The sequence below is a fragment of the Cyprinus carpio genome, chromosome B9 (assembly GCF_018340385.1).
Source record: "Cyprinus carpio isolate SPL01 chromosome B9, ASM1834038v1, whole genome shotgun sequence".
NCBI classification, from domain to species: Eukaryota; Metazoa; Chordata; class Actinopteri; order Cypriniformes; family Cyprinidae; genus Cyprinus; species Cyprinus carpio.
The window spans coordinates 7,346,457-7,363,583 of NC_056605.1; the positions used below are offsets into that span (position 1 = coordinate 7,346,457).

General features: G+C 36.1%; 1 protein-coding gene across 3 annotated transcripts in view; it reads right to left on the reverse strand.

The window, feature by feature from the left end:
* Nucleotides 1-235: 235 nt before the first annotated feature.
* LOC109096245 (ecto-NOX disulfide-thiol exchanger 1-like) overlaps nucleotides 236-17,127 on the reverse strand; it is a 97,947-nt gene continuing 81,055 nt past the window's right edge. For all 3 annotated transcript variants that reach the window (XM_042730819.1, XM_042730817.1, XM_042730818.1), the window contains exons 9-15: nucleotides 14,746-14,863; nucleotides 12,702-12,886; nucleotides 8,185-8,292; nucleotides 4,858-4,917; nucleotides 3,346-3,442; nucleotides 2,169-2,254; nucleotides 236-980 (exon numbers count right to left, since the gene is read on the reverse strand). In XM_042730819.1, the coding sequence (XP_042586753.1) occupies nucleotides 849-980; nucleotides 2,169-2,254; nucleotides 3,346-3,442; nucleotides 4,858-4,917; nucleotides 8,185-8,292; nucleotides 12,702-12,886; nucleotides 14,746-14,863 (786 nt within the window). In that variant the 3' untranslated portion in view covers nucleotides 236-848. The remainder of the gene's footprint in view (nucleotides 981-2,168; nucleotides 2,255-3,345; nucleotides 3,443-4,857; nucleotides 4,918-8,184; nucleotides 8,293-12,701; nucleotides 12,887-14,745; nucleotides 14,864-17,127) is intronic.

Below are 17,127 nucleotides of genomic sequence, written 5' to 3' on the forward strand. Positions count from 1 at the left end.
AAAGCAGTTTACACTCTTAAAAATAAAGGTTCTTTATTGGCATCTTTGTTCCAATGACATCCCTTTCCACAAAAGGTTCTTTATAATGGAAAATGTTTTTTAGATATTTAAAATAAGGTCTTATAAGAATTGTTTACTGAAAGGTTCTTTGGGGAACCCCAAACCTCCTTTTGGAACCTTTATTTTTAAGATTGTAGTAAATTTAGCACCGATTTCTTCAAGTAACAACATCCGATTTTGATAAAAAGTTTTTTAATTGATTTTTTTAAAAATCATAATTTACATAAGCAGACCTTTAACAACAGTGCATCAAGACACAAAGAGCATGTTACATAGTTACATACATCATCTACACAACAAGCAAGGCCTGCACCACAGCAAAGTGTCCAAAGAGCTTCAGCTGTGCAACTGTTGTCTATCAGCTCCAGCACTTTGGCCAAGAATTAAATCATTTTTCAGAGCAGAAATCGTCTTCACACACACTCTGGCTTTGATGGGCGCAGAGGGCCGCTATCACACATCTGTGTCCCATATTCAGCATTCCGTATTTTTAACCGAGAGGCGAGATATTCCTGGATATCTCCCAGTCTTCAGGGACGACGCCACTGACAGATAAGTTACGCAATCGGTACAGAAGTCTGGAAAGAGCTTTTTCAAGTAAATACATCTGATGCGGCGCCGCACGTAGATTCTCACTTCCTCTGGAGAGCGGCAGCCATCGGATCTGAGGCGGTACGGGGTGTAGAGCCTGTTGTTTGTGTCTGTGAGTCTCTGGATCTTGTCGCTGACTCTGGATCAGTCCTCCAGAGGTCCAGAAGCCTCAGTGTACGTGCATGTTGCTCTGCAAGTCACACCGTTTTAAGAGCCTCAAATCCGCAGAACTTCCAGCGTTTCTCCAGTGTCGCTCCAACGCCACTGAACTCCTGCTTGAACATGTTGGGCAACCGGACCATTAGTCTTTCAAGTTCACTGGCCGAGATCTGAAAAATGAGACATGAGCAAAGCAAAGTGTCACTTAGATTGTTATTGTTGCTCCATGCTGAACATTTTGTGCATAAACAGACAAAATTGCCCATTGCGTTTGCTTAGAAATGAATCAAAGGCTCTAATTTGTTTGTTAGTATGTTTGTCGTTTGGTTCCTGCAAACAGTTGCTGTAGTTCATTTTTTAAATTTATAATACTGTTTGTTTTCTCTACTCTTAGTTAAGTAAATGGCAATTTAGACTGGAACAAGATAAACTTGTGGCATTTCTTGAAAATGCATTTTAAGTTAGTCAGCTGATCTGATATAAAAGACTTCCATCAAAGCTTGGTGCCTGCAGGTTTCTCTCCTGTTGAAAGAGTTAGGAGTTCTTTGAAGAGACTTTGTGTAATTGAAGATGATGAATCAATGTTTTGGTAATCAGAGGCAGCTGGTATTTATAATTTAGAGAGATTGACGTTATTGTTCTAGGGAACATTCCATTAGGAAAAAAGTTGTACACGCCATGGAAGATGAGTCATCAAAACTTTCGGTCTGTTTTTCCAGGATTTTTCCTTTTCCTAAATTTTAAATGTGTTTATCTACTAAGCATTTGAAAGAAGGCAGATGCCGTTTGAACCTGCTTTTTCTGTAGTAGCATATATTAATAAATTAGTATATACTACTAAATATATTAGAATTATATACTACTTTCAAAAGATTTCTTGCCAAAACAAATATTTTTTACCAACTCCAATGCACTCATGATGTCAAAATGAATTAAAGAAATAGTTCACTCAAAAAAAAAAAAATCTGTTATTTATTCACTCTCATTTATTTTCTGATGCACAAGAACCAATGAGGTTTGTTCTAATGAGCTTTTGTTTAACATATGCAATGTGCTCTATGCATGCGTGTTTATATGTAAATAAAAGCCTAAATAAATTCTGTTCATCATATAAAGTATCTTCACAAGACTTGGATGAAACTGCCAAATTTACATATATGGTTTAGTTTTATGATGCATTTATGATCTTTTTGGATAACTTTCAATGGAGAGACAAATCTCTCAGGCTTAATGCACACATTTTAATTTGTGTTTGAGGTTTAACCAAAGTCTTGTAAGTTCGGACATGAGGGTGAGCAAATGATGATAGAATTTTCATTTTTGGGTGAATTATCCCTTGAATTAAAACAAATAATCACCTTTGTATCAAGTCTCTGGATATAAGACCACAGATATTCAATGTTGGCTCCAAATGGGTGGACATGGAGGAAGGTTGATATGATTCCTGTGTGGAGATACAGACAGCAGAGCAGGCTTGTGAATGAACATATGTTGCCTCTGACTAGTAGGCAAGACAAGAGATGCAGTGGCACAATCATAAATATGCCGCCTGGAGCAGAAGCACCATCCCTCCCCCACTTAAGCTGATTACTTTGGAGAGGTCCTGCAAAGGTAAAGCACTGATGCGGAGGCACAGGATATAGTGCCTTGCCTGAGGGGCCTGAGCCAATATTTATTTCCTTGATTTATATGCCGTAACACCGCCAATTACCAAGGAACCTCATTCAATTCCCTCCGCAAGACCTACTTTCACAGAGCCGCACTTGGGGAGGGAAGGGGAGTCTCGAGATGTCCGTTCTAATTTTAAAATTCAATGCAGATCAGCCGAGCCAACTCCATATGTCTCTGTTCTGCTACGGTGCGTCGTGCTTACAGAGAGAAACATATCTGTTTTGCATACTCGTACGAGAAATCTAACCAAACAAACTCATTTGAATGGCCTAACGGAGGGAGCTTATACAAAATGATGTTTGCACAGCAAGCTAATCCAAAAACTGCATTAGACGTCCCTTTCAGAGCTAGTACGGGAGCGCCTGGAGACTTAAACAATTTGTGTTCTTCAGTCCGTCCCTTCACTTTGTTCTGCTCAAATGAGTTTGGCTTTTCTGGCTGAGGGCCTCCGAGCCTGGCTGAGACTCCCTACTCCATCAGTGCAGTATATGTGTCCTCTTTGCAAGTGGCGGTGTTGTGCAGCCATTAGATAGAGCGAAGGATATGTGGTCTTCTCTGGGCCAGTGAAGCACCTGGCAAAAAGAAGAACAGCTCCCCTGAGCTCCTCCTAAGGATCATCATCCAAAAACATGACAGAAAAGCCAAGGTGCTAGGAGCTTTCCTAGTCATTGTTATCACAGTGGTTCAAACACTGGCCTGACAGCATTGCGTTCAACTGCTTGGCTGCTCCTGCACCTGCTCGCCCTCCTGTGCTTTTAAGCTAGGACTCAATCCTCCAAGCCCATCTGGTATTCAAGCCCCTCAGCACACGGCTCAAGATGTTTTATAGATCAAAACGGCATGAAGCGGAGTTGGAATAATTACCGAGCAAGAGAGCCTCTTTCTCTGATCTCAAAGGACCCCAAATGACCGCGTCGTTATTCTTCTCTCGATGCTGGAGTGCCGCAGTGCCATTGACTCCCTGTACACATGCATACAAGGGAAAAACACACATCAGGATGCAGAGGAACCTTCACAAAGCAGATAACAGAGAGATGGGATCATGCAACTGTTGAGTTGGTAGGGCATGTTTGCTAATCTTTACTGAGGATGCACCGCATTCGGCTGCGTTCAAAGAAATCAATGCCTATTGACATTCAAGAGGCTCTTCTTCCAAGATGCTGCTCAAGATGCCAGACTATAAGTTACAAAGAGGTTAAATCAAAATTTTATTAAATATAAATTTTTAGTCCTCTGTCAATTGACCAAAATCATGCTAGGTGATCTGTCTCAGGTGCAGAATGTTTCTTTGAAGGACTAGAAAACAATCTCCTATTTGCTGTCAAATGCATAGAGATAAAGATGCCTGTTTACACCTTATGTTTAATGCTTATGTTTTAAATTCTTTTGTTTCTATAAGCTACAGAATATGTGGAGGACTAAATCAATGCAGGCCTTACAGTCCTAATATTCATAATATTCTGGAATAGTGACAGTAAATGTGTTAATCATTTCCGCTCCAAATCACAGTTTATAAATATAAAATTGGGTGTGAAGACATTGCAGTAAATATTATAGTGAAAGCTTAAGTTTGATCAAACGTTAAAAAGAAATGTTAATTGAAATAAAATCAAATTAGAAAAAAAAAATAATTTCAGCTAGTTGCCAAGACAACAGTTCTTAAAATAAATAAAACAAGATTTACTAAAGCTCCAAAACGAATATGAAAATGGTGCTATGAATACAAAAATAAAGACTGATTCAGAATATTAATAAAACTCAATTATATCTCAATGATACTAACATAAGACTGAAACTCAAATCTGTGTACATTACTGTCTGCCTCAGTAGATTGTAGAGCACTTTAACATGAGGTCAGCCAGTTATCAAAAAATGTGTTTATGTACAAATCTTATCAGTGTGTTTATTATGTTATCTGTTGCAGAGACTTTAGTAAGCTACTTGATTTTATGGGTTTACAGATTTAATAGATAGGAATATTCAATGGATATAAATCATTAATGTGAATCTCTTTTATTGAGAATTTATTGATTCAATAAAAAAAAAGTGCAATTCTGTGAAATTCAATTACTGATTGCAAATACTGCACCTTAATTAAAAGTTTTCTGACACTCTCTGCAGCACTCTTAAGTTTGGGAGTCTTTATTTTATGCAGAAAAAGCAGAGGGAGCCCATATTCTCACAGAGCATACAGATCAGTAGTCTAAAATTAACTTCTGCCAGAGAGCTCATGGTGTGAGGAGAAATGAAGGGATGATGCAATGTTAGCGATTCACATGCCTCTTTTGATGTGTGGTGGTAGTGCAGTCTAATCTCACTGGTGAACGTCAGTGACGTGATGGACGCTGGGCGTTACGCAGAATCAGTCTGACTTACCTTTTCATGGCCTTCAGAGTTGTGGTTTGTCAAGTCTACCGATTCCATGGCGTTCAACAGCTGTCAAGAAAAAAAAAGAAAACAGAAATACTCACTTCCAGACTCAATCCTATTTTGCAGTACAGCTGTGAAGGAGCTTTGCAGACAGTGTAACCTCTGGGAAACCTCAGTCTGGCCTCGAGTGGGCCAAGTTGATACTACATTTTTAATGGATGCTTGTGAGAAAAGGGGTAATGAAACACATTTGTAATTCCATACATTACGGCCAGGGTGTTTGTAGAAGGTCACAGCAGTATGAAATATTGAAGCACACCACATCTGGTTCTAAAAATACTGTTGCAGGTGGGTTTGTGTAGGAGCACAATACAGTATGGGCTCCACAGGACCTCCAAGACTATTGATGTTCCTGTTATCTCAGTCAAATAACATTCATGCAAACCAACGTCTGCTGTTAGGAAAATGGGGTAAACAAGGCTGGTCATTATTTCCTGTGTCTGTACTGGCACAAATGATGATGGTGTCATGTTGTGCTGCTCTGCAACAGAGAGAACAGATCATCTGTCCTCAATGACAACAACTCTATAAACCTTAATCAAGCCAGACACCACACTGAATTTGACATGGATGAAGAAGCTATAAGTGACAGACAGTCTATTCAATAGATATGAATAAGGTTTCTTAAGGTCAAAGGTTACATCTTACTTTCACAACTTGTTTGTGGAAATTAATTTTCAGTTGCTTTCTTTCAAAACCTAAAGAAGCGCCAACAGAGGCAGAATGTTAATGCACTCCTTGTGAAAAATTACTCTTTAGCATACATCTAAAAAGAAGGCTTATAACGGAAATAATATACTTTAATATATGAAAAAGTGTGAACTGAATGTAATGTTTTCTGACACTTAATTGCATGTTAATTGCAATGAATTTTTTATTTTTATTTTTTGTAGTAGTAGTATAAATGTATAGTAAATTTGGGTAACTTTGATTTTGTATTGTTCACAATTCACACAGCTTATCTGTTGGCTTTTGTTTGAATATGCTTGGGTGTCATCTTCGCTTGTTTCTGCGATGGTCTTTGCCATGATTGTGTACGTACTGTACATATGGAGCGGAGATATCAAAATAGGGGCAAGATCCTGTTGGGGTATGTGCATTTGTTTTGGTGCTTTCAAATATTAACATCTTTTGGAAAAATTCTATTAGGACACCTTTAAGTGTACTTAAAGAAATTACACTTAAGTACACACTTGAGTACACTTTTTAAAAAAATACACTTTGTACAGTAAATATCTGAATATCTAAACTTTTTTTTTTTTACTTTAAAATACATTTTAAATCATTTAATCGTGTTTTGTTGTCAAAGCACACTTATTTTGATGTTTTAACTAACATAATACAGCACATGATAATAATTTTATTTTTAACTATGGTTTGTTATACAATGCTACACATATAGTTAATACATTCTAAACATGCTAAATTGCAACATCATTACACACATGTAATTATAAACATTTAAATACATGACATACAAGTTTCAATAGAAATGACATTAAAGCATGTTTTGGTTTAAATTCAATTGCACTTATGTTTATTCTTTTAAAATATATTATTTCTGTAATAACTACTGTTTTAAAAAGCATGTGTGTACTTCTTTTTCACAAGAGAACTGACTTTTGTGTTTGGCTGAATCCTCTTTGGAGGCCACTATACGTGTTTTCAGCACATATAGATGTTGTCCCGTATGTGTATCTTTTTCATAGATTGGGCATATGTGACTGTGTGTTGTCTAATGTAGAAATGAACAACCCGGCTCTCCAGCGTAGCCTTGTTCCCCTTCTGCAGCCACAACAAAGCATATTCATCTTAAAACCAAAAACTGTCCTGCTCTTTTTTGTGTGTTGCTATTTATGTGTCTCTGTTTTCAGGTGTGTGTGTGTGTGTGCGCACACCCTGTGCTCCTGCTGCCATGTTGAGTTGTGTTTCTCGCTGCATGCACAGGGGGAGTGAGGACAGTAAGTGACCCCGGGCTGCAGAGCTTCCCGCTGTTACACATGAGGAGGCAGATACTGCCAAAATGCAGCATATCTGAAGTGAACAGTGCTCTTAATGGCTTACATAAGGCTTTGTGTCCATCTACACAGTAACTCCCTACCAGTGCTGGGAAGTAACTACAGGCTACTTTTTCCAGCGAGCAGAGACACAATTACAGTACGTATTGCATGTGAAGATTTACAGTTGAGTGAACAAATCAAACAAGCGTGCATAAAATGTTCACTACTTCTCTCAAATGAAGCAGTGGGAAATCCAGACAAGTGAATTGATTCATTCAGATGGATGATGTAAATCAGAGGTGGCCAAACTTTTTACTACGAAAGACCAAAACAGAATTGAGAGCTATGGGCCAAAAGTATATGTTACATTATATCAGATTATATCATAGTAAAAAAAAATCATTTATAGTCTCTACATATTTATGCAAAAAAAAAAGGTTAAAACAAAGATAAATTGAAATAGTTTCCCCAGTCTTGTGATATATGACAGATGTGACAGTTTCATGTCTTCTTTTTTGTAAAGCTATACAATATATATATATATATATATATATATATATATATATATATATATATATATATATATATATATAGTATAGCTTTACAAAAAGGAAGATTATATTATAATATATTATAATAATATTATAACTCACTCTAAAAATGTGCTTTGCTTGCTGTTAATTTTAAACTGATGCATATAAGATTAATTAGTTCCAGGGCCACCATTCAGTTATGTTAAAAAAAAGTTCTAAGTCAATGTAGTTTGTTGGTAAACCCTAATTGTATTAGTTAATTTGATAAGTTGTCGTAACTCAAAAGACTGATGACTAATGTTGCGTTATTATTTTTATTTATTTATTTTTTGCTGAATTATTTGTCTTTAGAGTGTATTTGTTACTATAATTTTACAAAAAACTATAACTTTTAGTTAAATGCTGTTGTTTATCACTACAATATCTGCTCAGTTGCATAAATCATAGGTTGTTTTTTCTTCTAATTTTATTGTAAAAAAATATATATAAATAAATAAATAATAATAAAATGCTGTTACCCTAATTGGCATCCTCATTGCTTTTTACCATATAACTGCTCTGATTGCAAAATAATAGCCCTGCAAAATATTAAGTTTGCAATTTAGCTAAAAGGGTAACTTTAACTTGAGTAACAGCAGCTTCAAAGTAGCTCTCCCAACACTGCTTTTGCCCTCAAATAAAACTATAATGCAGATGGAAATGCAGATTATTTGGCAATATGACCATGAAGTCTGTCCAACCTTTTCCCTGAGGCTGAGGACCTCTCCCTCTAGGTAGTGCTGCTCATCTCTGGCCTGCTCCAGCTCCAGCTCCTTCCCTTTCAGCTCTTCCTGGAGCCGAAGCAGTTGCTGTGGAGACAACAGAAAGCAGATGGCTGGAGCAATGAGCAGCATGTGGGGCTGTGTGGTGCCCTCATAAACAAACACCAGATAAACATCACTGAACAGCAAACCACAAAGATCATAAAGAGGAGGTGGGGTGAGGAGCTTGACTGAGTCAGACTTTTATGTCTGTTCAAAAGTTAATGTGGTCAGCTTTTTGTAGCATTTATTGAAATGAAAAGAATAAGAATGGAATTTTAAAAATTAAGCCTAGAATTTTCTCAGTTTTTACCCCTAATCCTCTAAGGGGGACGTCACATACAATAACAATAATAATGGCGTGCAGTGCTCACAGACCACAATAACAACATCCATTCTTGCACTTTTCATGATTCAGTCTTTTCCAGATTCAGAAAATCCAATCTTGTTCTTCACTTAGCTTGTTCAATGTTCTGTTTCACTTAGAAATACAGGTTACACTTTAGTATAGGGACCAATTTTTATAGTTGCTTATTAGCATGCACTGTATTATCATATTGGCTGTTTATTAGTCTGTATAAAGCACATATTCTGCATGACCATATTCTACATCCCTAGGCCTAAACTTAACAACTACCATACTATCTATTAATAAGCAGCAAATTAGGAGTTTATTGAGGCAAAAGTCATAGTTAATGATTTGTTAATAGTGAGAATTGGACCTTAAAATAAAGTTTGACCGAAACACACTCTTCAAACATTTCAGGTTGGTAAGATTTTAAGTCAAAGTTAAGTTTTACAGTAAAAACTCTAATATTGTGAAATATAATTAACATTTTAAAGAACTGTAATTTATTCCTGTGATGCAAAGCTGAAATTTCAGCATTATTTCTTCAGTTTTCAGTGTCAGATGATCCTTTAGAAATCTTTCTAATATGCTGAATTGGTGCTGTTAAATGTTACATTTTAAATAGATTTTTTTGTATCAATGTAAAAGTTTTTACAGTAACTTTTGATCAATGTACTGCATCCTTAATGAATAAAAATAGTAAATAATTATAGTATATAATTATTATATAATTATATAGTATATTAATTTCTTTAAAAAAAATCGCACTGTCCCTAAACAGTAGTGTATATGTGATTACAGACATAAATTTAAAACTAAAGCTTTGTGTAATGAAAAAAATAGTGTAATTAAAAAGTTCTCCATCCATTAAATTAAATAATGACAGTCCACTGCACTCTATATAAATCTGAACATCATCTTTCTCTTTCCACAAAAAGGATGCTCATTTCTTACATCAGTATTAAACATATATATAAAAACATATAGAGAGAGAGAGAGAGATAAAATAGAGAGAGAGAGAGAGAGAGAGAGAGAGAGAGAGAGAGAGAGAAAGAGAGAGAGAGAGAGAGTGAGAGAGAGCTCACCGGAGCCTGTGCTAATGGCTGCACTATGACAGTCTGCGTCATGAAGAACTAATGGAGAACATAATTAATGGAGGTATGTGTGTTTGTGTTCCAGATGGAGTGCTGACGTGAGAGCATACTGAACACTTACGCACTGATTTTTTTGTATGTTTAAATGTGTCAAAAGAAGACACTAGGAGGCTCTTTAATCTCAGCCATCCCATAAATATCAATAATGTGATGATGTGATTTTTCTCCAATGTCGACTGAGATTGAGTAAACTGTGCGCGATAAACATGGGACAAATATGTCCCACAGCTTTACTTGTGAAAAAAAATAAAATAAAATAAATAAAAACTTTTTGAAGAAAAGGATTTGATCTAATTGGTCATTTGATGAGTCATGAGTCCGCCTCAAAGCATGGACAATAATATCAAACATGCTGCATGTTTGGATAGTCAGCAGTGTCAGCAGGAAGTTGAGTCGTTGGGGCTGTTAACACCCACCTGCTGAGAGACTCTCTCCAATTCACGCACAACAATAAAAATATACATTACCATTCAAAGATTTTTTTTTTTTTTTTAAGAATTTAAAATTTTTATTCAGCAAGAATTCATTAAATTGATCAAAAGTGTCAGGAAAGGCATGTATAATGTTAGAACAATAGTGTTTTCAGCATTGATAATAGCAATTTTTCTTGAGCAGCAGATCATCATATTGGAATGATTTCTGAAGGATCATGTGAAAATTCAGCTTATTTATTTTCAGTTCCTCTAAATTCGCGCGCGCGCGGCCGCGCACTTCTTCCACCGCAGCCGCGCAAAAGAATTAATGTGTGTGTGTGTGTGAGTTGGGAAAGCCATTTGCGAAAGCGAATGAATTGCAATGCTGCTACAGAGTGATTTCACGATAGTGTTAGAACCGGTGTGAATGTGTGTCTGTTTCATAGAAAAGGAATGTGCGGCAAATGAGTCGCTGTAAAAACCGAATATTTTAATGGTTGCGTACGAAATAGCTCAAATCGTGTGAAGAGCGGCTTGATTAAGTGCTGGAAATAGTAGATGATGGGCACAGAACTGTAACAAAACTCAGAGACATTTACAGTCACACACAGGTGTAGTTTACATAGCTATAGAATAATTGACCGTCAGGTTTTTTTAAAAAAATATTTAACTTACAGATCTCAGTTAAATGCTTCAGTTTCTATTCTATTCTATCTATTATTTAACTGCTTCAGTTTCTATTCTATTGTATTCTATTCTATCAGTTTAAAATGCTTCATTTTTTGTTTTGATATTATATTATGTTAGGCCTATATATAAACCTAATAAATAATTGACCTTGTTTTTTATGGAGTCTCTGCTCATCAAGGTTCAAGTTGAGATTATATAAAAAATACAGAAGAAAAAACAGTAATGATTGTGAAAGCTTATTGCAATTTCTAATATTGGTTTCATGTTTTAATATACTTTAAAATATAATTCCCGTGGAGCAAAGCTGAATTTTCAGCATCATTACTCCAGCCTTCAGTGTCATTAATACTTAGAAATCATTCTAATATGCTGATTTACTATCAGTGTTGAATCTCTTGTAAATGCTTAATATTTATTGCTTAGCTTTTTATTTTTATTTTATTTTTTGGAACAGGGGTACATTTTTCTTTGATTCTTAGATTAATAAAAAGTTGAACAGCATTTATTCAAAATAGAAATCTTTTCCTAAAAATATGTCTTTATTATCACTTTTTATCCATTTAACCATCCTTGCTGAATAAAATTATTTAATTTCTTTAAAAAAAGAAAAAAATTACTGACCACCAAAAACTTTTTAGTAGTGTATATTGTAACACAAAATAAATCTATTTTGAATAAACCTGTCCTTTTTAACTTTTTATTTATCAAAGAATCCCGAAAAAATATCACAAGTCCCCCAAAAATATTAAGCGGCACAACAGTTTCCAGCACTGATAATAAATCAGCATATTAGAATGATTTCTGAGGGATCATGTGACACTGAAGACTGGAATAATGATGCTGAAAATTCCTTCATAGGAATAAATTATATTTTAAAGTATATTAAAAAGAAACATTTTATTTTACATTGCAATAAATATTTCACAAGTATTATTTTGTGAAATAATATTCAGTAAGTTTTATCAGGTAATCTAAATGTACATATTTAGTCACGGGTCAAATCAAATACAAATAGCACATTAAAGTTAAAAGTTTACACACTTTTTCTGTGTGCGCGAAGTACAGGTCTGGTATAACGTTGTTTCTGCACAGGTGGCCGAAATGTCCGATCCACATAAATGAGAAAAGTTTTGCTCAGCAAATCAAAAAATTAGAGGGAACATTGCGCTGGCAGCTGCACTCTTTGCAAATCGCCTTTCCTCATAATGTGCTAATTAGCAAATTTCACGATGAATGTGGCTAAAGTAAACAGTCTCTCTGAGCGTGGTTTGGAAGAGAGGGGCGGGGTCAGCAGAGCTCATTTGCATTTAAAGAGACATGTAATAAAACAGCTTACTGTAGACAGGTGTTTTTGACAGGGTAAAAATAGTTTTTTACACTACTATTGAGAAATTTTAACGAAACTATGTTACAGACTTTTCATTAAGACACTAAATAATCATATCAACTTGTGAAAAATGGACATCTGATGACCCCTTTAAAGTTATGTCGAACTTGATTTTAATTGGCTTTCTTTCAGAACCAATGAAAATCTGGTAACACTTTATGTTAGCGAACACACATTCACTATCACTAAGATTTTTCCCCGCAATAAACTCCCAATTAGCTACTTATTAATAGCATGTAAGTCAATTACTGTAGTAGTTATGTTTCGGTATTTGGTAGCGTTAAGGGATCTAGAATATGGCCATGGATTATTATGTGTTTTATAAGTACTAATAAGCAGCCAATATGCTAGTGAATGTGCATGCTAATAAGCAACTAGTTAATGGTGAATAGTGTTCCCTAATCTTAAGTGTTAATTCTGTTGCAAAACCAGCTTGAGGCTGAACACTCAGATGTGTGTATCACCTGCTGCATGTTCTGCATGGTCTGCTGCAGGAAGTGCAGCTGTTGTTCTTGCGTGTGATCCTCCTCGGTACGGTACATCTTGCCCTGCTCCTTCTTCAGCAGCTCCACCTCGTTCCTGTAAGCGTCCAGCTGCCAGCGCAGACTGTCGTTTTCCTCCCGCAGAGCACATGTCTGCGCAGACAGCACTGCTCTCAGACAGGAAGGAAGAGAAAGAGACAGGAAGTTAGCTTGGATGAAGGTCTTTATCTCATCTGTTGCACAGATAAGATGAATTCACACTTTTGTGCCTGGTAGACCACCTTGACTCAGCTGATTGAGCTAGTTAACTGTCCTAGCTTAACTTGTTGACCAGTTCAACCACCTTAAGTAGTTCTCACTGACCTTTGTTTCTTCTAGTAGGGTGCAACATATGATCTGTTGCGTAATCTAACATGCATCATATAAGACAAGTTCTAACATCAATACGTCTGGTTGGATCAGCATATACGCGGCAGGCTTTACATCAAGCGTTATAATTCAGAGCCGAAATCGATGGTGAAGTTTGCATAACAACTTGGTCACTGTGCTGAGTCTCTGCTGTGTCAACAGTTAGATATTCTCAACCATTAGATATTCCTACCTGCCACTGAAAATACTACGTTTATTGAGCCAGAGCTTGTGTGCTGTGACAGGTCATGAAATATCGCTGAGCTCAGAATCCCCTGACACTTCCTGCCGCCTTTCTCTGCTGAAGCAATATCATTCATAATCAGATTTGCTGTGGGATACACGCAGAAGGGAGAGTGTAATCACTCACGTTGATATCTCAGCACAAATGCTGTTGTACTCAAGGTTATCTGAAGGATGTGATCGCTCGTTTGAATAAAGGTAATAAAAACAAGTGGTCACGGAGGAGCTGATTTGATTGAGACTAACGGGGGGATTGTGTTTCACATTAAACCAGGTTTATTTATTTTTTATTAAATTAAAATTCGATTGGGAATTATTATTAACCTGATACTTTACAGTCACTATCCGGAGATGGACTTGACACTTTACGAAAGTTCCATTCATTAGTTAATCCATTAGGTATTATGAACTGACAGTGAATGATTATTTACAGTGTTTATGAATATTTTATAAAACATGTCCCTAAAATGTCCTGCAGCACCAGAGCTGTGCTCAGACTTCACTTACGTCTTACATTCACTGATGTTCTACATGTGTTTCAATGCTTTGCAGATGAAAACTACATTGGTTTGTGATGTTTAGCTGGCAGACATAGATGATGTATTATTGAAGTTATGTGAAATTGTGATAGCCTTGAAAGCATCAGTTAGAATGATTTAAAAATGATAAACAAAACAGTTTTGCACCATATGCCATCTTTTTCCAGCATTGTGTTACATTATGGCTGTAACTTTCCCGCTATTATTGAAAATTAAATAAATAATGTGGTAGAGGGCTGGTGGGGAAAATACTGATTTGTCTATTTCACAAATTATTCTTTATTTATGAATTATTATTTATTTATACACTACTGTTCAAAAAAATGATATCAGTAAGACTTTTTTTTTTTTAAAGAATATTATATTTCTATTCAGAAAGGACACATTAAATTGATCAAATGACAGTATAGACATTTATGGTGTTACAAAATATTTAAAATAAATGCTGTTCTTTAGAATTTTATATTAATCAAAGAATCCTAAAAAAAAAAGAAAATGAAAAAAAAAAAAAAAAAATGAAACATTGGTTTAGCAGAAAAAAAAAAAAAAAAAAAACTATATATATATATATATAGTTGAGCCCTAAAATGAAACATAATTATGTAGGCACTGCACAAAGGTCTCTATGGCACAGCATTACACATTCCTCTTAATTAATAATGACCTTTATTGAAGATTTATTGTTAGTTTTAAATGCACTGTACAGTCCCAACCAGTGTATATGAACTAGATGTTAGGCCATCAAATCTAGGGCTGTTTTTAGCCACAGTCAGTCCCTGCCTCCAGTGTCCTAATGAATCATGATAATGATAATCAGTGGCTGATCATAGGCCTACCCGTGTCCTCCATTCTCATTTTTTTGCAGGGGTTTTCCTCCAAGTCTTCATCTGACATCTCCATTTCCTCTTCTCTTCGTATTCCCATGATCTCTTCATTTTGAGCATTTCTGAGCTCCTAATGGAGCACAACACAGAAATCAAACAAACACACACACACACACACACACACACACACATCCCATTACTGGCTTCTGTCCGAGACCTTCAATGATTAAAGATTACATTTTGCACACATTAACATTTCCTCTGCTCTGAGTAATTCTGCAAGGACACACTTTTATACTTCCATTTGCTGTGTAAATGTGGCAGTAATGTATACAGCAATCACACATATCAATGAAATGTTTTCTTTCTGCAGTTCTACTTTAATAATACTCTAATTTAATGTGGAAACTTTTGACAGGATGAAAAAACAGGCAATGATTTGGCAAGCACAGGCCCTGGTGATTGATTCCTTAACTTAAAAATACAACCCAGAGGCTCTGCCGTGCTATAGTGAAAGTTCATTTGTCTAAGTCTGAAAATGGAGCGTAAAAAAATCACATTACACAAACTTCCAAGCCCACTGATCCTCTGATAGCCATTATATGGATCAGCACAAAGGACGTTTAATGCCACCACTGTGAAATCTTGCAGATCTGACTCTATAAAGGGAGCGCATTTGAGCTTTGCTTTATCTGTGACTGAATACATTTTACTCTAGCACTGTGTTGCCTGATCTTTCATCTGTTTCTTGAAAGCTGTAGTATCAGAGGAATACAGGTCGAGCTCTGGGTTGTTTCTGATATCATATTTCTCTCTAATTCTCACACCTTTTGACCAAAGAATATCCATTACTTTTCCAGTGGTGTTTCCAGGCATTCTGGAAAAACCAATAAGGTTTTTTATAACATTTTTTATAAAGACTGCATTCACTTAGAGCCATTTCTGGCCAACAAAATAAGGGAGACTAAGGCAAGTTGTCACTCTGTCACAAGGCCTATATCTCCATAATAATAAGTCAGACGTTCACATGCTTTATTTCTTGTCCAGCAGTGATTGTGCATGTTGGTTTAAAAACTGTATAACATTTCAATATCTATGTTTGTAATTTTCCAATCTAAAATCCCAATATCATACTTTTTATATGTTGAGTAAACAAGTAAATATTTATATTGTATGTTTTGTCATGTTACATAATTCATGGGCTCATAATTGTTTTTCTGTTTAAACAGGCTCTTATACACTATTTAATGGTAATTTCCCACTGTGACAGCAGAAATCTCTTTTAAAAAAAGTAAGAAAGAACAACAATAAAAACAACTTTTCACAGGGGTGGCATCTTGACTGGCTTTCACTTCTCACAGCACCAGAGACTCTGCCACAATGCTGATGTCTTACCTCTTGGCGACTGTGAACTGAAATGGAATCCTTTCATAGACTTGACTTAAAGCAATTAATCAATACAGTCAGTGTATTTCTAAGACTAGGTTTCGGGCCTCACATCACTGCTCATGATATACAGTCGTGGAAAAAGTCAGATGGCTGGAGGAAAGACTGCAGCTGGAGTCTATCACCAGCGAGGGATTTTTATATTTCAAGGTTCATTGAGTATTCTGTTTGTGCTAACATCAATTTTGCATACCGGTGACGTTCCATATTATGAATATGGAAACTCCATATTGTGCATTCCAGAGAATTCAGGGGTTTCTAGTGCATAAATGCATACAGGCACATTTTGAGTTAACACACACCTCACTTTTCCTTCCCCATAGAGACCTAATTCAAATTGGATGAGTTATTAACAATTAATTCAGGCTAATCACTGATGAGCATCATTATAATCCTGCCAGTATCTGTTGCCATGGCAGCAATGGAGGTTCTTTCTAGGTGGCAATTTCAAAGAGAGCTCTGCTGCATGAAAGAGCAGAGACTAGAAAAATGGGATGTCTTTTGCTGTGTGAGGGCCCACAAGTCTGTACAATGAAAAGCCACAAGATACACTGCCATATAAAGAGTTGCTGTGTCAGTGTACCATGTAGAGCAGGGGTCTCAAACTACATTACCTGGGGGCCACTAGCAAGTCCTTCAGAGAACCAGCATTTTTACAACCACAAATTTGAAATATGTATATTATATATAGTAAATATTGGTGCAACACTTTGGCTTTTAAATACATTAAGTCCAGACTACCCTGTTGAAAAAAACAGCATATGCTGGTTAGGTATGTTTTGAAGCATGGCAGCTGGTTTAAGCTGGTCATGTGCTGGTCATGAGTAAGCTGGTTTTAAGCAACTAACTCCTGATCAGGACCAGCTCATAACCAGCTTATAACCATCTCAGGACCAGCTTAAACCAGCTCATGACTAACCAAGGACCAGCTTAAACCTGCTCAAACCA